Source organism: Megascapheus bottae, chromosome X, assembly GCF_031878675.1.
Source record: "Megascapheus bottae isolate mThoBot1 chromosome X, mThoBot2.hap1, whole genome shotgun sequence".
NCBI lineage: Eukaryota > Metazoa > Chordata > Mammalia > Rodentia > Geomyidae > Megascapheus > Megascapheus bottae.
Window position 1 is genome coordinate 16504115 of NC_143547.1, and position 24168 is coordinate 16528282.

At 34.4% G+C, this 24168-nt stretch overlaps 1 protein-coding gene across 3 annotated transcripts in view; it reads right to left on the minus strand.

Moving 5' to 3' along the window:
- The window catches only part of Dmd (dystrophin), a 1999854-nt gene that overhangs the window by 559764 nt on the left and 1415922 nt on the right, over positions 1–24168 (minus strand). For all 3 annotated transcript variants that reach the window (XM_090326714.1, XM_090326711.1, XM_090326710.1), the window contains one exon: positions 11768–11979. In XM_090326714.1, coding sequence (XP_090182840.1) covers positions 11768–11979 — 212 coding nt within the window. The remainder of the gene's footprint in view (positions 1–11767; positions 11980–24168) is intronic.

A 24168-nucleotide genomic window follows, 5' to 3' on the forward strand; every position in this document is an offset into this window, starting at 1 on the left:
ATGACTTTGGGAATGTAAGGGGAGCACAGAAATGGAGGGACAAAGAATAAACAAATGTAGTGATCGTACTCACTGGATACTATGTTGAAAATGAACTATAAAATGTGGGGATGGGAGGGACCAAAGGAGAGCGAACCATGGAAAACTGTGACATTACCCCAAAAGAAATGTATTCTAGCTGACTTATGTAACTGTAACCCCTCTGTATATTACCTCTATAATAATAAAATTAATATAGATAGTCAACTTAACGCTGGTATAAAAGTGCACCTCAAAATGTAGACTGCTAGCCATAAGCAAGAGATCTTGAGTTCAAACTCCAGTACAAATACTGACAAAAAAAGTCTGAGGCTTGGTTCTGGTGCCTATAATCCTACTACTCAAGAGTCTGAGATCTGAGAAGGGGGTTTAAATTCAGGCAGAAAAACAGCGTGAGATTCTTGTCTCCAATTAACGAGCAAAAATGTCAAAAGTGGTGGTATGCTTCAAGTGATAAAATACCAGCCTTAATCAAAAGAATTAAGAGACAGTACTGAAGCCCTGAGTTCAAGCCTCAGATCACACACACACACACACACACACACACACACACACACACACACACAAAGTCTGGACAATAGAACAAATGTGCTGGCTTTGGCTTAATTATTTAATCTTATATGGCAAATGGGAAAGCTATCATCTGTGCCTCGGTTTCCTTTGATGAACAGGGATATTAATAATGCCTACATAGAAAGAGGATTGTAAGGATTAATTTCGAATACTCAGAGAATACAAACAGTGTCTGGCATAGCCAAAGAATTAATTAAAAATTACCTACCATGATCACTACTGATACCATTACTACTAGTAGTTTTAGATAAATTAAAGAAGCATATTCACCATGTTTTGAGCACTTACTGAATGGAAAGCAAAGAGGCTGACTGTTTTATTGACTCTGCTTATAAATACAAGAGCTATAAAGAGATCCCTTTAATTTGGGAGATAAAAGTGAGTGTATCGGCATTTAATTAAAAATTTAAGGTTGAGCATTATGTAAGATTTCTTAAAAATGTGGTTTGGGATATTAACGTCCAAGTGAAATAAACATTTGTTCCAGATGAACAAGTTTTCAAAAATTTTTTAATGACTGTCTCAAAGGAGCTTCATGAAAAGCTGTGAGGGGTAACAAAAAGCTACATTCCTGGGAAGTCTTGTTTGTCCATAGTTTTGCAAGTTTGATTTTAAGGAAGTCATTAACCTTGTGAGCCATGATGTGGTCATCTACAAAATAAGATGGGGCATTTAATCATTTAATCTACCTGTTCCTCAGGCATGTCACCTGGTGTCGAAAGCAAAATCAAACTGCTTGGAAAACTATAAAATAAGACCTTGATATATTTACAGATTCCAAGTTCTAGAAACTAGATTTCTGCCTTTTTACCTTGGATAGTGTGAGCGCATTTTTGAACTAAGGCATTCATGGGAAAAATAATTTTATGAGCTAACAACTAAGACCTTATTATTAGTATTATTATAATCATTATTATTTGTTTTGAATGAGAAATTGTATATCTAATTCTATTTCAAGAGAATAACAAGAATTAGCAGGGTCATTTTCTTTCTGATACTTTCTCCTTATATTTCTTCAGGCATTATACTGAAACCTTTCAGGCTTTTGCCAACCCAATTCAACACAAAATATATACTGAAATTTATGCAAACATTTAATATGATGTTTTTGAAGAAATCACAAACTGGGTATATTGTGGAATCAAATAGCAAAAATACCATCAAACAATATCTTAAAGAGTAATAGGACAATAAATTGGCTCAGTTCTATTAAGATCTTATTCACTCTTGGATCTATTCTCTCAGTTTATTGTATTCATGAGGTATTTCAGATGGACAAACCATTGGATAGAGCCAGAATTTCTTGGGATCGTGTGTGTGTGTGTGTGTGTGTGTGTGTGTGTGTGTGTGTGTGTGTGTGTGTGTGGTGGTACTGGGCTTTGAACCTTGTCCCTTGAACTCTCAGTGCTTTTGTACAAATACAGCATTCTACCACTTTAGCCACCTCTACACTTCTGACTTTTTCATGTGTCATTGGAGATAAGAGTGTCAAGGATTCATCAAGCTGGGACACTCAGATTTCAGGTTTCTGAGTAACTAGGACTATAGGAGTGGGCATTGGTTCTTGGCTCTAGGATCTCTCTTTATGTGGCATTTTGCTAGGATATTCCAATTTGAGCTACTAATGGTCAGTCCTTCATTCAATAAATCCAATCCTCCCTTAAGTTCCCTTTCTTTTAATTATCTAGTATATTTTCCCAGCTAACACTGATGACATGAACAGAGAGAAATGACTTCACCTACAATTCCCCAGGGGTACTTGGATGTCTCAACCATACATTTCAGGAAACATCACACTTTATGTCTTTCTTCTTCTCTCTAGTCTTTCAGCAAGAGTCAACTCTCCTGCTACAGGAAGTTACTTTTACCATCTGGGCATCCACCTTCGTAGGCTTCCTCTCACTTTGTATGTTCCAACTTCTTGCCTCTCTTCAGAGTCCTTTTCTATACCTTCAACTAAGTGGTTGTCTCACATCCTTAAACATTATCATCCATCTCGACTCTATTGCTTTCTGTTCCTTTCATAGCTACCATCTTCAGAAAGCCAGTATATCTCATATTGGGTACATTTCTGCCACTTTCCAATTCATCAGAACCAGGATTCTATCATCCCTATTCCACTTACACTATTCTGACAAATGTCACTAGAGTCAAATGGATTACTGCTTTCATTTCTTTACCTCTGCCTGCATTCATGCCCTTTCCTATGTAACTTTGATGTGCCTCTAAAAGGCCAGTATTTACTTTTCTGCTCTCATGGAACTTGACCATGTGACTTGGTTTGCCTAATCCTAACAAGAAGTTAATAGAAGTGATAGCATGCAATGTGTTTGTGCAGTGAAATCAATCATTTTGAGCTTCCCCATGGTGACAAGACAAGCATACTTTGAAAGAGTCTGCTTGTCTCAGGAGGAGAATGAATGACATGGAGAGCAGAGCCATCTGATCAAGCAAAAAGAGTCAATTGAAAGCTCGTGGAAAAGTATTATATACTTATATTGCTAGATACTGCTGACATTTTGAGTTTATTATTACATCACCTTTTTCAAAAAAATAGTTTAATGATTCAGTTACCAATGGCCAAAGAAATTGATAAAGCCAAAGATTTAAGTTATCATTAATTGATGAGTGTGTAATAGTGCTGTTGACTACTCTTATTTCCTTTATCTTTCTTTGCTCCTTCTCTTTGGATGGTATGGTTTTCTTTCTTTCTCTTCTCTTTCTTTCTTTCCTTTCTTTCTTTCTTTCTTTCTTTCTTTCTTTCTTTCTTTCTTTCTTTCTTTCTTTCTTTCTTTCTTTCTTTCTTTCTTTCTTTCTTTCTTTCTTTCTTTCTTTCTCTTTCCAGTCCTGGGGCTTGAACTCAGGGCCTGAGCACTTTCCTTGGGCTTCTTCAATGCTAGAACCTACCACTAGAGACATAGCACCCCTTTCAGCATTTTCTGTGTATATGGTACTGAGGAATAGAACTCAGGGCTTCATGCATGCTAAGGCAGGCACATTACCACTAGGCCATGCTCCCAGCCCTGTCTTGGTTTACTTATGTCCTTTAAGTTTTACATTTTTTGGCCTGTCCATGAAATATTAGAGTCTAATCCTGGCTCAGTATTCTGACTACAAATAAATGCTCAACTAGGGGTGCCAATAGGGAGAATAACATCTAAAATGGTACTCATCATTTCTTTCAATATCTGTATCTTCAAGCTCCATTGTTATTAGCTTCAATCTATCAGCTCTGGCTCAGATTCTGAAAAAAATCTTTTATATTGGCTGTCTCTTCATTCATCTTTTTGCAAAGTAGATGAAACTTTTGCCATTCCTTTGTAAAACCTTTCAATATTTCATATAAGATAAAGTCTAGATCTCTCCGTGGATTAGAAGGACTTCAGACATGTGACTGACTCCTGCCTGTATATCTACTTCAATCATTTGTTCATATTTTTTGTTTTGTTATGCTACTCACAATTGTTAGCATGGATATAAGAGCTCTGAAACAAAACTGGGGTGAAACTAAACTGAGCCAGAGGCTCAGATCTGAAATACTTGATACTCAAGAGGTTAAGATCTGGGGTCCATATTTCAAATCCAGCTGGGGCAGAAAAGTTCTTGAAATTCTCAACTCCAATTAACATCTATAAAAAGAAAAAACTAGAAGTAGAAATGTGGCTGAGTTATAGAGGACTAGATTTGTGCAAACAAAGCTCAGGGACAACCCCCAGTTCCTGAGTTCAATCCCCAGGAACAGCACAAAAAACATTCGGGCTAGAATTCTGGCTCAACTAGTAGAAAACTAGTTGAGCAACATGCCAAAATTCTGCAACACCCTGAGTTTGAAACCTGAACTAGGAAAACTCAAAATTAAGTAAGTTATTTAAGGTAACATAGTAAAAGATGTAACACAAATAATCCTATCTCTAGACTCTTAAGTCTGAATCAGTCCAGTAGGAAAAGTCAAGCTCCCATACAAAGGAATTGAGTCTTGACTAACACAAAACATTCTTCTCAATAATTATAATATGACTGGAAAAGGCATGTGTATAATAGAGTAAGATATTACCAAACAAAGGCATTAGAAAAGAAGCACACATTTAGTTTACTTTTTAAAATCACTAAATAATTAAACCCTTAGTGTGAATTAATGTTCTATAAATCCTTATTTGGAAAAGAAGCCCAATGTCTTTCTTTTTGTATGAATTTCAATGTCCTATGAAAGCTCTTTATGGATTTATAATAAAAAATAAAGTTAGTAAGGAACCTATTTCCAAAGTAAAGCTTTTCACCATTAACTTCAAGAATCATCTATTAAACCTTTGACATCACCAACCAACTCTGTTTTGGAAGGGTAACACTCTATACAATGGATACTATTTAAAAAAAATGGTCCTCATTTTCCAGCTTACTGGAAATGATTAATCTTTGCAATAGCTTTGAGAACTACATACCAACGTTGTTACTTTTTTTGTCCTTTCAACAATGACTACAAGCTGAGAGCAGGCTAGTAAATGTGTTATCGGCCAACCCATTAGAGTTCCATTATTTTCTGTCGTACATGGCTTCATGTAATGAATTTTTATAATTAAACTAATGGCATACAATTTATTTTTCCTCTCTCTTTACTCTCAGGCCACATTTCTCTTCCAGCTTCTTTGGAATAAATTTTATACAAAAGGAAAGAAGGAGAATCCTCCAAGTGCTTTATTACCTTAATTTCATTATGACATTTTGGAAAAGCATTCTCTTTATCTGGCTCTCTCTTTAATTTGCTGACTTTATTAAGTGCTTAAGCAGTGTTGTAATTAACAAATCATTCAGCTACCCCAGGCATCTAAGAGAAGCCTGGTTGAGAGGTGTGTACATGGTTGAGTGGAAATGACTCCAGAGAGAATGTTGGAAGACAGAGAGATCTCCAGAAAATGGCATTTTTCTCTGTGACTTTTGCAAATCATGAGCCTCTGGTGGTAGACTGCATTACTGTTCCCAATCTCCAGGATCTCCTTATGTTGGGAAATTATACATTTATATTCTAAGAAATAAGAAAAGATCTATAGTTTTCATGATGTATAGGAATACTTTTAAAGCTGCTCTGATGATAGATAATTCACATCGTATTAAATAACACACTTAGAGTTTCTAGTGATGTTTCATATATTGCCATAGTATGCAACTACCATCCCAATCTAATTTTGGAACATTTTGTTCCCTCCAAACAAATTACATACCATTACCATTTACTTTATGCTATCTAGTCTTCTCATTTCCCACACTTTACAGGACAGTTCATATAAATTGTCTCATATTATATACAGCCTGGAATATATCAAGTAGTATAATGTTTTTGAGGTTTATTCATGTTATAACATATATCAATACTATATTCTTTTTTAATGTAATAAGACTGTTCATTCTTATATAGTAGAATATTTCATTATTGATAGCATATTCTGTTTACATATTCATTAGCAGATACATTATTCAGAGAAATACTTTTGCTCTGCAGATATTTGGTAAAGATTTTTTTCCAAAATGTTACATTCATGTAGTCAATGGTGCCTCTAATTATTCTACAAATCTGTCACACTCTTCTTTATTTAGCCAGGCTAACAGATATGCAGAGCTATCTTATCATGGTTTTCATAGAGATTAATGACAATAACCATCTTTTCACATAAGAATATTTGTATACCTTCTTTAGGGAAATTTCTTTTCTGACAGAACTTGTGTTTTAATTCAGAGCCTTACATTCACTAGGCCTTCTTAATAATGCAGGGAGTGCTTGACCACTTTAGACATGTCTTCAGCCCAATTTTTGGCTGGTCTATTTGGAGGTGGAATTTCAAGGATTTTTCTACCCTGGCAGAAAATATCCTCCAGATCTTATCTTCATAAGCATCTTGTAATGAGGCACTGGTATGTGGCTTCATTATCTTCTTTATTCCTGTGTACCTGGGATTTGTTTGAACTAAGTTTCCTCATTTCTCCACTCATTTCCTTTGTGCAGAATGTAATGTAAAAACTAAGCAGGGCGTGGTGGCTCATGTCCGTAATCCTAGCTACTCAGGAGATCTGAGGATCATGGTTCAAAGCCAGCCTGGGCACTAAAAACCTTGAGACTCTTATCTCCAATTAACCACTAGAAAACCAGGAGTGGCACTGTGGCTCAAGGGGCAGGGCGGTAGCCTAGAGCTGGGAACAGCACCCAGGCCCAGAGGTAGGGCAATAGCCTTGAGCTGAAGAGCTCAGGACAGAACCTAGGTCCAGAGTCCAAGCCCCATGGCTGACAAAACAAAACAAAACAAACAAAACAAAATAAAAAAGAATGTAATGTGAAAACTAGTCATGAAAGCAATTTTGTATTAAATTAAATGTATTTTTTTCATCTATTACCATGGTTGTACCAGGTTTTGTCTTTTTTATTATTGCTATAGTGTAATACATTGGTTTAATTTTGAGGGTTAAACCAATCTTCAATTGCAGCCAGAAATCTCTCTAGGTTGCAAAAGAAATTCTTTAAAATGTTTTGTTGAATGCTAGTGGCTCATGCCTATAATTATAGTTTACTCAAGAGGTTGAGTTCCAGATCATTACAGATCCAAGTCAACCTAGTCAGGAATCTCTTTGAGACACTACCTCCAAATAACCAGCAAAATGCTAAACTTGGAGGTGTGATTCAAGTTGTAGAACATTAGCTGTGAACAAAAATGCTACTGTACTAGATTGGTGAATATTTTGCTTAAGATTTTTGACTCTATAATCATAAAATATATTTGAAATTTATTTCACTATCACCCATGATATGATAGTCTACAGGGAAGTATTCATTTCTGCTTTTATAAAAGATTATAAAAGACTATGGATCATCTTTAAATGTCTTGTAGAACTCACCAGTAAAGTCAGTTGGCTCTGCATCCTTTACTGGGATCAATTTTTAAACTTTTCATTTTATTTTTCCTCACCTGATTTTTTGATGATTTATTCATTTGTTCATAATAACTTATCATAAATATTTTCATTTCTATACAAGAGCTGGTAATGTATTTTCTTGTATCCTAAAATTAAAACCTTCTCTCTTTTTTTTTTTTAAAAAAAGATCTTTCAGTTTGTCTTTGCCGCCCCAAACCACATTTTGGTTATTGACTGTTTATATTTTATTTATTTTTTTCTACTACAATTATTTTCACTTTTCTATTTCATAATTACTTCCTTTTGGTTCAGATTTAATTTTCCCTTCTTTTGCTTAATGTAGATGGTTGCACTATTCATTTAAATTCTTTCATTTTTCATATTTTTCTTAGCCTCAACTACTTGTCAAAGATAGTTTTGTGAGATGTTCTTTTTACCGACAGATATTTATTTATTTTCCCTTAAATACTGTTTTATTTGCCTCCCATATGTTTTGGTACATTGTTTTTATTTACATTTTTCAAAATATTTTGTTTTATTTTTTATTTCATCTTTGTCCTACTACTTATACATGTTATATAATTTTCTCATGCATAAATTTTTCAGTGTACTTGTATAATTGATCTTTCATTTCATTCTGTAGTCACATAATCTAAATTACATTGTGTTAATCCTTTTTACATATTGAGATTTATTTTAAGGTCCATAATATAGTTTGCTTATATAGTTGAGAAGAATGTATATGTTGCTATTACTGGGTAGAGTGTCACAAATATTTTTATTAGAGCTTATACATTTATTGTGTTTTTCAAGTGTTTCTTTTCCTGTTAGACTGTCTAGATATTCTAGTTAATATTAAAAAATGAGAAACACCTAACTTTTTTGAACTGCATATTATTTCTTAAGGTTGTATAAGTATTCTTTAGGTATTTCTTATTTTTTCAGACTAGATGGCCAATATTGACTTATCATCAAGTTGTCTCATTCTTTCTTCCTTCTTGTACATGTTCAAATCTGTTTTTGAGAACTTCTGTAGAAATCTCATTCTTGTCTTTTCTACTCTAGAATTTTCATTTGGTTTTCATTTATCCTTTCTCTTTGCTGAGAATATTTTTTAAAGACATGCAGAAGATCTCTGTCCCAAAACTTTCTAAAATCCCTGTGAACATTTCATTTCCCACACTTAAAGTTTTTCTCCAAACTGATATTTATCTTAACAGGTATCAGCTGGAAGAAGCTGATATGTTAAATAACTGCTACTGGTTGGTTTGGACAAATAACCTAAATGCACAATTTTTCCTGGGGAATAAGCTTTAAGTCAGGTCAAATAATAGCATGGATCAATGTATAGTTATTTTTCCTCCTAGAGAGCTGTAAGACAGGTGAAATAGTGACAACGATTCTCAGAAAATACAATAGGATTTTCTGAGGAACCCCAATCGTATCCACTCTCTGATGGCTACAAGGCTGCTAGTTGTCAGGGCTGCAAGACTGCTGACCTTCCTGACTATTGTAGAGCTGAGAGAAAAAGTTAAGGGAAAATTAAGAACTCTGTAGCCTTTCTCTTATTATGTATGTAAAGCTAAGGTATTGCTGCTAGACCTTAGTTAATTTTTCAGAAAATATGGTTTAAATAACTTTTCCAGGATTTTCATTGCATTTGCAAAAGAGTAGATTCCTAGAGTAATCACATTATATTGTCAAACATGAAATAAGTTAAAATGTTTAATGAAAATTAGGCAAATACAATACAATCAGAGCATATAATTCAACACAGGGTGGCAATGCATTAAGTATTTGTATGAAATAGTACCTGGGAAAACTAGTGCATTACTCTCTGTGATCTATCAGAGATGTGCGATATACTCTACATTCATTGAGAAGTTTAATGGCTTCATACATACTTTAATAGAAAAAGCACTATTAGTTTATTGATTCTCCTCAATCATGTGGAAGCTTTAGGGGAGAGAAAAAGGAAATAGAAATACACAAAGAAATGGTTGGACTTAAAAAATTTCTAATAATGTCTATCATAACTCTACCAAAAATCTGAACTTCAGATTACTAGTATGCATCAATTTGCACAGTTAGCTTTGTGTAACTAAACAGTAAAAAAATATAGAAAAATTTCATTTCCATTATTGCACATATTTTAAGGCAGATAGGATAGCATGTGATGCCAACTATATTGGCCCAAATAATGCAAAATGTTAAACTTTACACATATACTTCCAACAGAAGTTCTCCTTAATTACTTCTTTCCTACTGAAATAATCTGAAATTCTCAAATAGCTACTATAGTTATTATTTATAACAAGTTCAACTTTGAAAATTAATTATATGATTACCACGTATTTGTTGCAAGTTTCCTAAAGAATGTCTTTAAAACAAAGAGATTTTACAGTCTTGGAAATATTTATTTAGTAATTTGAAAATTATTGCATTTCTCGCTTCAGGTAGTTTTAAGCATTATATTACCAAATCAGCTAGGCTCAAACAAGATTTCACTTCTCTATTGAATTCATGTACACTCAGCTCAGCCAAGCACAAAACAGCTAATGCCATCACATTTGAAATGCTTTTATGCTGAATTTGACACAAAAGCAATCACAAAGCAGACAAAAAATGGAATTTCTCTTTCAAAAGCTTTAAGGGGAAAAATAAATGAAAACTCTGAGCCTGGAAACATCACTCTTGATATGGGGGAAAAGTTTTAATGATAAAAAATAAATTTTCCAAAGAATTCATTGCCAAGATTGGATCAATCTTACCAGCCTAGGGAATAGTCTGTGAACTCAACACAGATCATGCTAAATGAAATACATCCCATGATAATCACTTCTGGCAGTTTTAGGTGCCAATGACATACTGTTTTTACTTCTTTTCAAAGTTCTAAATGGCATGATTTCTCATAGGATTCTATCATGGCCTATTGGCAGAGATTTTGATTAGGATGTAAATCTTGTATGATTTTTTTCATAACATCTATCTTTCTTTACCAAGAGTATTATTATATCATGTCTGTGGAAGAGTTTAAATAAACATTTATGATTAACAAAAACTATATTTTCATGCTTTTGTTTCAGAAAAAATAAGGGCTATGTATATAGATAATAAAGAAAGTATAAATTATATACATCTTGAAATAATCTACTACTTAGTAGTAAGTGGAGACCATAATTATCTGTAGTCGGTTCTGTCCTGTTGGGGACCGACTGTGGGGTCAGTGATCTTGGACCCGCACAACTGAGTACACAAGAAAGTAAGCTCTTATCATGATTTTGGACTGTGTCAATAGCTTCTCATTTAACCTGTTTGAGACTTGATACTGTTTGTATGAATGTAGCCCCTGGCAGTTCCCTAGTTTAAAGAAGTGCATTTAAGGTCAGAACTGTAAATAAACTGGGCTACAGTCTTGGGCTACAGGCTTCTTAAGCTGTGGCTCCTGATTTGGGCTGTAGCCCTCCAGAACCCCATCTGTTTGTCTCTCTTCTATTTTTTCCTAGTCCCTGCCCCCTATTTCAGGAATCCCAATCTGGCTGGCCCCGGCACTGTCCTATCAGGGTAGGCTTAAGATAGGCTTTTCCCAAATGCTATCTCAGAGTTAATTCCTATTCTGAAGATGTTATTACCATCTCCAGTTCTTCTCCAATATGTTTTTCTAAACATAAGCAGGAGAGGAAGAAGAGGAGGAAGTGCAGAAGGAAGAGAGGAATGAATTGGGTTGACATTCAGACAATGAGAGAATTTGCTACCCAGCCTCATTCTCTATTCACTTCATCCTTTCTCTATTCAGGTCATTCATATACAGAAAGGAATAGAACTGCTACATTTCCTAGGAATGTAAAGCTAAAATTATTGCCTTCATGAGACTATAGAAGCATGATACATACATCAACTTTGCAGTGTTCTTAAATATTACCTCATATCTAGATTACAATTAGTTCTATGCTTGTTATTGGCCATCAGTTTGCATCTTATCTCTATCATGACTCCAAACTCTACTGTCAATCCAAGCATGGTAGTAATACCTGAAATCCTTCTATTTGGGAGGTTGAAGTGGAAGAATTGTGAGTTCAAGTCTAGCCTAGGTTGTATAGTGAGACTCTCTCAAAAAGAGAAAAGTACCATAAAATTTACTTTGCATATAATTTTCTTTTAACAATTTTACACTAAAATAATTAAATATTTTAATGTATGGCTCAATTTCATTAGTACATCAAATACTTTACATTAAGAAGACACATTTGATACTAACCTTGGTTTCAGCGATTTTCTTTTGGATTGCATCCATAGTGAAAGGGCCCTCTTTCCATGACTCAAACTTGGCTCTAGCCTGTCCTAAAACTTGCTCAGCTTCTTCCTTAGCTTCCAGCCACTGCATTGAATCCTTTAACATTTCATTCAACTGCTGCCTCCGATTCTGAAGATGTTCCTGTACTTCATCCCACTGATTTTGAATTCTTTCAACTAGAATTAAAGAGGGGAAAATGAATTAATCTCTAGTACATGCTAGTTTGGAGAAGACATTTGAAAAATTTTAATTAACATATATAATTATACAAAAGGATTTCATTTTTGGTATTTCCATTTATTACACTATTTGGAAGTGTTCATCTTTAATAGGTGGAGCCCAGTGAAAGGAAGTTAGGTTACTAGGTTTGAACCTAATAGATGTGGGTAATTGTGAGACCTCAGCCCACTCTTTACTTAATGGCTGCTATGAGGTGATAAGCTCTATCTGCTGCATGTTCCCCACCATGATGTACTATGTTGCCATGAGGACAAAGAAAAAAATGTGAGTGAAAATGTGAGTGAAAAAAACCTTGCCTCTTTTTTTCTTCTTTTTTTTTTGCCAGTCCTGGGGCTTGAACTCAGGGCCTGGATGCTATCTTTGATCCTCTTTTTGCTCAAGGCTAGAACTCTACCACTTAAGCTGTAGTAGTACATCCAGCTTTTTCCATCATTAACTTGAGTTGAGTTTCATAGCCCCTCCTGCCTGGGCTGGATTTGAACTGTGATTCTCAGATCTCAGCTTCCTGAGTATCTAGGATTACGGTGGGAACCACCCGTATCTGGCTAAGCTTGCATCTTTTTAAGTTTATTCAAGAATTTTTTCATGACAGAAAGCTGACTGACATAGCATATAAACACATGTGCACTCATGCCTTTCTACTTTACAGTGGGAGTTAATGTATCACAGGTTGCTACTGGAAAATGCCTGCATCATGCTCATGTACTTCTCAGACATTCTCAAATACCCAATAAAAAGTCAAATTAAACCTCCTTTATCAGTTTCAGTAATTCGGCTATAGCAACAGAAAATGGACTAGATAAACTCTTCCATATCTCCTCACTTTCTTGTGGAATATCTTGTGGAATATGCATATTCCTCTGTTGTCTGGCCAATATAATCTGAGAGGTTTATTTACAAAGGATCAAATTGCTACACAAGTTGGTTATAAGAAAACAACCACATATAATACAAAAACCTTGTAGCAGTGGAACTATTATTACATCTAGGCCAAAGGAATGAGGAGGAGAAAGAGAAGTGGCCAGAAGCAGAGAGTTATAATGAGAAACCACCTGGAAAAAAAAGCAGTAACCTTTTGTCAAGGGACATAGTCAGCCTGAGGCAACCTCACAGTGGGGAATTAGGAGAATAAATATCCTGATCTTATTTTGCTCACTCTCTTCAATCTCCTAAGAAGACTCCCTGGTGCTAAACCAACTGGAAACCAGAGGGCCTGGAGCTCAGTAATGACATACAGGTCAGCCTGGAAGAATCCAAAGCAGAGTACAGAAGTACAAAATACTGGCTATGGATGGGCAAGCAGACTGTATATAACATAGTACCATGGAAGTATACTCATTTCATGATGTCAGTAAAGTTTTAAATTAACACTGCTGCCTATATAAAGGTAGGAGTAATTATTAAAGCAGCACTTGGGATATTTGAAAAGAAGGATTTGAGCTACATGTACTCTCCAGAACAAAGTATTATGTTACGATATTGAGAATCTGGTCCCCAGACACCAAATTTGCACTTGATATAAAGAATTGTTTTTAATGGGCTTATTATATTTGAGTGTTTGCTATGAGTTACAAAAGCAGTCAGCATATTTTATTCTAACTTTTAAAACTTTTAAAAACTTCTGTTTAAATGTCACTCTAATCTTTGTATATTTTTATTGTTATTTCCACTTCACCTTATAGTTGCTGATCACCTTCTATTTAATATTTGGTTTATAGATATTTAAAATATAAATGTAAATATATTTAAAATATAAATCAAATTATCTAAGCTTTCTGAAATATTTTTCTGTTAATGATAGAAGCAACTGGGATTTCTATTGTACACTGTCTCTCATCTTGTCACAGCATAATATTTTAGAATCTATACTTTACACTTTATTTTGTCTACTATATTCTCTCTCTCTCTCTCTCTTTCTCTCTCTCTCTCGATTTTCCTTTAAAATAAAATGATTCCAATTTGCCTTTATATAAGCCACAGTTAGTTGTTAACAATTTTAGTTTGCCTGGTGAATTTTACATAAATACAACAAAGCCAATTAGATTCACAATATTGGATATTTAGTACATTTATTTTCTCCTTTCAATATAATACAGTATATATTTCAAAAATGTCATCACTTGATATTAAGAGAAAGAAAAGTAATTCTTGCTATTATGTAGGCAGATTTTTAATTGTGGACAAAAGAGAGATCTTTTATAACCTTGAACAATATTTTATACAAGCATACCATTTGATTATTCATAATATAGCAAGATAAAATGGCATATGGTATGTGAACCCCGCAGGGTACAATTTCTCACTCTTGATCTGTAATTGCACATTATTATCAGATAATACTTCACAAGTTCATAAGATATAGAATGACTCAGAATCCCACCTATCCCTTTATAAACCACCAAGTGCTATCTATCTATCTATCTATCTATCTATCTATCTATCTATCTATCTATCTATCTATAGTCATGTTTTTTACTATCTCCTAGATAATGAGCTTTTTGCTAAGTTCTAAGAAACAATGAAAGTGAAAGCTAATGTTCAGTTATAATGCTATCATTTGCTATCTATTCAAAGAACATGCAATGATAAGAGATGATTGTAAATTTAATCTTGGATCTCTTCAATGGAAGGTTTTGAGGCTAATCCCCAATGACAATCTTGTTAGTTGGATTGCATTGAATCGACTATAATATAGTAATGGAGGGACAAGAGAAGTTTGAGATTGAAAATTTCTAACAGACAAATAAAAACTGAGACCACTAATAGGAGCATATTTTCATCAGTCTGGAACATAGCTCAAATACAACAGAGAGATAAGATGGAGTTCTAGAAATTTCAACATACAAAGAAAAGAAGACAATATGGTGAATAAAAGACAAGAAAGCAGTAGAAAACCCACAATAGTGCACTCATATAAATACGGAAAAGTTTTCAAAAACTATAATTTTTCTCAAAATACAGATAGCATGAATATAAACATAGGCCTTAATGGAGGAAGAATAATAAATGTTTTCAAATGGATAAGGATACTTCTAGATAGAAGAGAGTTCCAGAGAAGGTGTCTACTAAATACTGTTTCTTAAGGAGAACCTTAAATCCTCTTTTGTTTTTCATTTCTGTGGTTTTCTTGGCATAGAATTTTCCTAGATCTTTGGCTCTCGCCTAAATCATTTTAATTTGTCTCTTTGGCCTAATGATTAATTCAAGGATGACCTTATGCCCTCACAGAGATAATCAGAGCCAAGGAAACATTTCTGATTTGCATTATTATGGAAGAAAACCACTTCCTACTTAGAGAAAACCATGTAGCACTGCAATATTCTGACATTCATCCTGGGACAAACTAAAAGTCATTAAATAAAACAAACATTGTGCTGCAGAGCCATGAAACAGAGAAAGAAAATATAATCTGGCCATTTGAATTAATTTCTGGATCAAATAATACTTGTTTCTCAGCTGTTTATAATGACTTTGGTCAATTAACTCTTCTGAGTTAATTTAAGCTATTTTAAAAATTGCATATTCAATACTACATCATAAAATGTTTTAGGGCTGGGAGTTTGGCCTAGTGGTAAAATCCTTGCCTAGCATGCATGAAGACCCTGGTTTGATTCCTCAGTACCACATATATAGAAAAAAAAGATGGAAGTGGTGTTGTGGCTCAAGTGGTAGAGCCCTAGCCTTAAGAAAACCCAAGGACAATGCCCAGGCCCTGAGTTCAAGCCCCAGGACTGGCAAAAAATAATTTTGACTAGGGGAGAGGGAGAGAGAGAGAAAGAGAGAGAGAGTGAAAGAAAGAGAGAGAGAGAGAGAGAGAGAGAGAGAGAGAGAGAGAGAGAGAGAGAGAGAGAGAGAGAGAGAGAGAGAGAGAGAGAGAGATTTTCTTTTGATGGAAACACATGAACACATATCTCAAAAGGATATACACATAAAAGTCAGAGGAAGCATAAATGGGAATATCTTTCTAATGGAAAAGTTTAAAGAGGGCTTTGATTCTGTTCAAAACAAGTTTTACCCAGTATTAGGATAAGTAAACTTGATGTTTGAAGGAGTTCCTACATAAAAACTTCCAAAGCCCACAGAATCAAAGCTCACCAAAATGTCATGGCATTTAGTTGATGTAATTGTGTGAGTTTTGTCAGTAGGAAGACATTTTGCCATCCGTTCTTAGACTTTTTCTACTCCAAATTCTTATGTGATCAATTCATAAGTAAAACATACGGCCCCAAAGAGGGATATTTAGGGATCGAATTACTCTAAAGAATGCAAATATAGGAGGCCTTTCCTGGTTATAATCACAGTTCCAAATATAATGGATTCTTTTTCCTTTTAAGACAATCTTTGATAATTAACTTGCATTCAGATGTCATGGCCATATAGGAAGAATCCTTATGTACAGACATTTTCTCCCAACTTGGTACCCAATATTTTCAAATTTGTACTGTTCATGACTATAATGTACATTTCAGTCTCCCACACTAGACAACAGGAACCTGAAGGGAAAGGGAAGGACTTGTAGCAGATGCTATCAAATCTCAAATACCCATAGCTCTTACCATTCAAATGTATGACAGCAAGCACTTGACCTGCCACAAGCCGAAGCACTTGACTTTAGTTTTGAGTCTGCCCAGAGTTTATTGACAAGAAGTGCTGGGGAAGTTAATACATCAGGAATAGTATTAAGCCAGTGACAGAGGAGAGTTGGAACTTAATTACCCTTGGTCCCCTGCCCTTGCCACAGTATGCAAAAATCTATGAGGTATGTTTTTCACTTTCTCCCAGGGTTTCTTCATTAGTTGTTGAACCACACTTGCCCACAGCAATAACTTGCTCAATAACTGATTCAATTATTGGCTTCTTTCCTTTCCCTATCTCTGTCCCTCTCTTCTATTGATACTTCTTGAGATCACCTTACAAATAAACTACTTTTATTCTTAATTATTAGTCGCGGGTCTTCTTGTTGGGGAACCTAACCTAAGTTAGCATTATAATCCCTAAAGGAAAATAATTGTTTGCGATATAGCCTAGTGTTTGATACACTTTGAACTGTGTGCACAATGGATTATCCTCATACACTATTACAATTATCCCTATTTCTTTATAATAAAACAAAAATGTCACTTCCAAAATCAACCATGCCAATCATCTTTATCCAGTCTTCTTCAAATATCATCATCTCTTTATTGCATTTCAGCTTTACAAAATATGAGAACTAGATCATGTCTTTCATGTCCCCCTCTTTATTTTCCTGATACTTGCTCACAATTGGGCTCAAGCAAATACTCTGTTTCTCTTTGTCATATAATTTGCATTAATCATGCCTTATTTACTTTTTGTAAAGAAAAACATGAATATTTACTGGTAGAATACCTTTATTTGACATAAAGGCCACAGATTAAAAGGAATGGAAATCATATGAGGCAAAACTGAACAATGACCTTTCTTTCTCAGATATTTTTTAATTAATTGTAAGTTAGAGACAATCTGTTGGCTTAATTTTATGCAAGTGTTTTAAATGAAATTATAGGCTATGTAATATAATAGTCTTTTATATCTCAGCTAAGGATATTTTACAGACATTTTCTATTATTCAAGATAATAGAAGATAATATTTATTATATTGCTATAAGTATAATTAAATGAATACCAGAGAGACAGTCAACAGAAATATGGTCCCTTGTGAAGTAACCAACTATAGATGGATATCCTTTCTACAGAATAGAAATTGTGCAATGATAATTTCCTTTACAATATGACTCACCATACGATTTCAATAATCACCTTATCAAGAATATTTAATATATTATTAGAATTGTACATTTCTCTCAGGCATATGTCCAACAGAAAAGAATATTTACCTTCACCAAAAGACACATAATAGACTGTTGATAGCTGAACTATTCTTAATTTCCCCCATGTGGAAATTATCCAAATTCTTCCAAATGGAAACTACCCAAATTCCCAAATTCCACAACTGGTAAGTTGTGATCTACATATTATGTAAGATAGATGTCTCCAGGCATGGCATGGTGGTATCATGCCGGTAATCCTGGCTGCTCAGGAGGCTAAGATATGAGGATTGCAGTTCAAAGCCAGCCCAGGCACTAAAAGTCCATGAGACTCTTATCTCCAATTAACTACTAGAAAACCAGAAGTGGTGCTGTAGCTCCAGGGGTAGGGTAGTAGCCTTGAGCTGAAGAGATCAGGGACGGTACCCAGGTCCATAGTTCAAGCTCCACGAATGACAGAAAAAAAAGATAGCTGTCTTTTTTTTCAAAATGATATAACATATAATAGACATTTCCTTGGCTGCTATGAATGATAGATAATCACAGATAAAAGGTTTTGCTGTGAACACCACATTTGCTTATTTATATTTGAGAGTCATATGATAGAGAATATTTTAATGAGATGAAGACATAGCTCAGGGGTACAGCATTTGCCTATTACTCACGAGACCCTGGGTTTGATCTCCAGCACCAGAGAGAACATCTCAGAAATATTTGTTGGACAATGGGCTAGACTAGAATGGAAGAAAGAAATTTGAATACACAGACTACCTAAGTAGGTATCCAGCTATTTCATTAAAAAAACAAACAAACAAAAAACAAACAAATCTAGCTGGGTGCCAGTGGCTCACCTGTAATTCTAGCTACTCAGGGAAGCTGAAATCTGAGAATTGAGGTTCAAAGCCAGCCCGATTATGAAAGTCCATGAGACTCTTATCGCTAGTTCACCAGCAGAGAACTGGAAGTGATGCTGTGACTCAAATGGCCTTGGCTCTAGCCTTGAGCTGAAAAGCTCAAGGCCAGTGCCCATACCAAAATTTCAAGCCCCACAACTGACAAAAAAAAAAAGAAAAGAAAAAAGAAAAGGCACAATAAAAGCAAAAGGCAAATCTGTGCAATTGTTTGATTTAGCAATCACAAGAAAAGATGTCACAAAAAATGAACAAAAAATTTTTTAGAAGTTTTGCATGTATTCCAGTTTTTTCAGGCAATGAAAGAAAACATAAACTGTGACTATCATGGTGAAGCTGTTATCCTGGAATTGGTTCAGTGTGGAAGCTGGACATCATACAGACCTGGTAATTGTCCATAATTGGGCATCAATTCAAATTATAGAATTTAACCACACTTGTGACACTTCACCCAGGAGATAGATGGACCAAAGATGTATTACAGCAATAGACTTGGTCACTAGAGCCCATACTGTTAGATTTACATTTACACCGGATTCATCTGACATACAAAAGTGAAATAATAATAAAATATATGCACATAAAACCAGACAATCTGTGGATGCTTATAATGAAGAGCTACCCAAACATGCACATTTCTTCTCACAGAAGTCCATCATGGAACGCTTCTCAATTGATTTGTGCAATAAATAGTTTCTGGATAATGAAGGGTAATAAATAACCAACGCAAAGGCTTGTGATGACAGACTGGGACCCAGCATATGTCCTGATTTACAGGTCTCCAGAAGAGTCAAATATAAAGATCGGCAATCATGTCAAGAAACACAATATTGCAGTGAAAGAAACAGTTCAGTTCATTAAGAATGAAGGAACCTTTCACTTCAAGTTTTAAAACTAGCTATGTTTGATTACCAACATACATTCTTGACTGGTATAAATTTCTACATCTTTCCCAAGGGGGAATTTTTTTAAGAAATGATTGCTATTTTGAATATACAGTGCGACTGAACAAAGAAGAGCAATTTCTTCTCTGAGGATAAAGCCAAAGAATTAGAAGTCAGTGTGATTTAAGTTTTAGAAAGCAACCTTGACTACTGGTTTAGTTTGAGGTACAACACTGGCTTTGTGATAAGGTAATTAATTTAATTTGGGAAAGATGGCATAGCAGTTCAACTTCAGCTTCCTCAACTGCAAACCTAAAAAAATAACTGCTGTACAACTACAAATAAAATTCAATAATGAATAAAATATAAAGAACCAGCAACTTGTTGCTGCTTCTCTGTAGAGAGTGTATATTAAAGGATGAATTGATTGGAGTTATAAGAAAATTTTTATGATCATCTGGGGTGAATACTTGGGTCTCAGGGGTCCTCCAGAGTACCAACCAAATATTAGTTTTAAGCAAGAAGGAAGCTAAAAACAAAGAAACCACCATATTTCACTCTACAAAAGAAGTTCCTGCACAAATCCATGTAGAAGGTGAAGAAGAAAATACATTAACTATGTAGTGAATGTGGCTGTGAGTTTACTCCATATGTGAAAAGGAAAGGAGAAATGTGCAACATTCCTGTGTAAATGAAATCCTAATCAACAATGGGGAATATCTATTTATTCATATCCCAAAGAGATACATTGTAGGATGTACCAAGCATTGAAATTTGTAGAAGAAAAAACCAAAATAAGTAAGTAAATTACATTAAAATATAACCACAGTGGGCACTGGTATCTCACATCTGTAATCCTAGCTACTTAGGAGGCTGAGATCTTAGAATTGGAATTTGAAGTCAGAAGGGGCAGAAATGTTGATGAGAATCGAACTAATCACGAAGAAATGGAGCACAATGTCAAGGGGCACAATGTCAGCTTTGATAGGAAAATGCTGAGGAAAAGCACCAGGCTTGGAGTTCAAGCCTTGGACATAATATACAATGCTCTCTCTCTCTGTCTCTGTCTGTCTGTCTGTCTGTCTGTCTGTCTGTCTGTCTGTCTCTCTCTCTGTTCTGTCTCTCTCTTTGTATATAAATATATATACACACACACATACACACATAGTGTACACATATATTGTGTGTATACACATACGATATATATGCACATTTGTGAATACACGTATATATGCTTATTTTAACATATGGAAATGAATTTGGTGCGGTTTGTAAACTCAAGTTTACTTCTTTGCATTATGACATTAATAATAAGTAGAAGATTAATAATCTACAAAATTGAAAGAAAAAATGAACAAGGGTACTAACTAGGTCTCAAATATAGAGGTTAAGGAAACGCAATCACATACTTTTGTGACACCATAGGACTTCTCTGGGTTCTTCAATTCCGAATCATAAAGCAAAGGGGGGTAGATTGGGTAGTCCCTGGTGTTCCTTCTAGCTCTAATCATCTATGAACTGCATGTTGCTGGATTCTCCTATTAAAGATTCAGTCTCACCTCACTGTGAAGGACTTAGCCAGCAAAAGTCCTGGATGAATACTTGGCATTATCAATAGCCATGCCATTTTCCTGCATAAAACTTTGCCATATTTTAAACCTATGCTTATATGTAGATAAATTAAAATCAAGTCAACATTAAAACTGTTGTTTCTGTTCTGATGCTATTTTTTGTTCATTGATATAGGCACACATCATCCAGGTATACTCACTCAAAACTTGATGAATGTGTTCGGCATTAGTGGCTCACACCTGTAAATCTTAGCTATTCAAGAGGTTGAGATGAGTTTTAAGTCAGCCAGGGTCCATAGACTCTTATTTCTAATTAAACAGCAAAAAGCTGGAAATGGAGATATCATTCAAGTTGTAGTACATCAGCCTTGAGCAAGAAAGGTAAGTGATAGTGCCCAGGCCTTGAGTTTAAGCACCAGTATCAGCACAAAAATCATCAACTAAACAAAACCTCAATAAATTGTATAACTGATTTCTAGATATGATATGCATATTAAAGTGTTTTATGGGTAAGGTATTTGGAAATGTCTTAGAAAATAATAAGAATTAATAGGTAAAGTGATGAAGTGATACAAAAGAATCTTGTATCTAGTGTGTTCAGAGAGTTCACTGTTCAGTCCTTTTAGCTTTCTGTGCATTGGACAAAGTTTCAACATATAATGTTAAGTAAAATATTTTCTCACAGCAAGCACAGAACAGCATTTATTTAAGTAGTCTTCTAAGTCACTAATACCATTTTCTTATTAAGAAAAATTACCATTTATGGCATACAAAAGTTGATAATATACTATAAAATTGATAGGAGTATAAATGGCAAACATTTTGCTCAAAGTTACACCCAGCATATATAGACAGGAACGGGAAATGAAATTTAGCCATGTCTTTTAATATTCTAATCAATACCCAGTCACAGACAGATCACATTACTTCTTTAAAATCAGGATGAATATTTTTAAAGAAAAATGAGATAGTATTCTCATTGAGTTATAGAAAATATATGTTGGTTTCCATACTGAAAGGTGAGTTAAGATTAAAGGAGCATTGTGTTTAAATACTAGGTGGCAAGTCATACATTGTAAGAAAATACCAACATTAAGCCATAATTTAGAAATTGCTTCATTAATGAAACAGGTAAATATTTAAGTGTAAGATATGATCATTAAAATGAATGAATTAAAACTGATGTTTCTTTTCTCTTTTTTGAGTAAGGGAGAGTCTATTATTTGATATGAAAGTCAAAATTTGGGAAACATTTTAGTGTATAGCTTTCGTAGTTTGGACCTTAAGTGTTTGTTATTGCTCATATGTTATAGGGTTCATCCTCAGCGTGGCACTTTGGGGAGTTGTTTGAAAACTTTAGGAGGTGGAAATTTTACATAGAAGGAAATATCTTTATATCAGGTAATAACCTGAAAGGAAATGATAGAATCTCAGGCCCTTCTTTATCTCTTCTCTTTCTGGCCATTAGATAAACAATATTGCTTTTCCAAGCATTTCTATACAAGATTCCTTGATTGATTTATATACACTTCCATGTTTGAGAAGTATTAAAGTGTGTCTACTATTTTCACATTTATAATTCCTATAATATACTCCCCTGCTTGGACTGGTTTTAAATTGCAGTCCTCAGATCTCAGCCTTCTAAGTAACTAGGATTATAGATATGATCCACTGATACCTGGTTTACTTTTGAACTTTTACAAATTCATATATTCTCCCTTGTAAATTTATTTACTTGCATTGCTTCATTTCTTACCTTTCTAATAATAGTCTGTTTTAGGGTTAAGAGCTTTCCTGAGATTCATATCCACAGGACTAGACGTCTACATGATTGCACTGAGATAGTCATCATATCCAAATTCTTTCCCCCTACATTTACCCTTCTTCTCACCTCATTACTGACACATCTGTTTCTTTAGTCATTCACAGAGAAGCCTACAAATCACCCTTAGTTCTTTTGCCTCCTATCCTGTAACCAAGAATGATGCCAAGTCATTCATTTCAACCTCTTTCTCATCTAACCTATCATCCAACGATCTCTTCTCTAGACTGCTTTAATTAAAAGCCTCCTGATGTTTCCTCTAATTTAGTGGATCATAACCTTATCTGTATATTTCAATCATCCAGGGTGCTTTAAAAATACCAGTGTCTGGGACATACTCCCAATGGTTCTAATTTAATTGGATTGGGGTAGAGTCCAGGTGCTAGCAATTTTGATTCCCTCTTTCTCTAGTGATTGTAATATACAGCCAGAATGAAGAACTATGATATAATACTAAATTTTGTTACTTTTCATCCATCTTCACTACTCTGGTCAAGAAAAGCTTTTTGAAGATGAAAATCTAAGTATTGCATTACTTATTAAATTCCTTCCACATTATCTCCACACTATTGCTTTCAGGATGTAATCAAAATGGCCTACCTGACCCACTCCCAATACAGTGATTCTACTGTATATTGATAGTCTATTTTATCACCCATGAAAGGTGATTACTGAGGAGAAACAGCATAATTTCATAGATAGGTTCCAGCAGATAGCATGGCACATAGGAGCGTATGAAAAAATATGTGGAAAGAAGAAGCACAACTTCTAAGTAACCAACAAAAATTTATGAGCTACTATAAAAATGAAAATTATCAGAAACATGCAATATATCAAAAATCAAATATATACATGTAGTCAGTGTTATGAAAATAAAGTATATTTTTAAATATATTTAAGATTTGATGGGACTCCTATATTATATAGAAATACATTGAAAAAGCATAACCTAATTATTAACTTTGAATGCTTTTTCAGAAAAGCAAAACGTAAGATTAAATATAAGGATCAGCAGTGGTCCATTTAATATATATACTGTATTAGCTAAATACAAAATCAGTTATTATGAAATGTATTTAAATTAATATGTTGGATAAAGATTCTAAAGATTCTAAAAGACTTGAGTTGCCATTCTTAAACCTGATGTT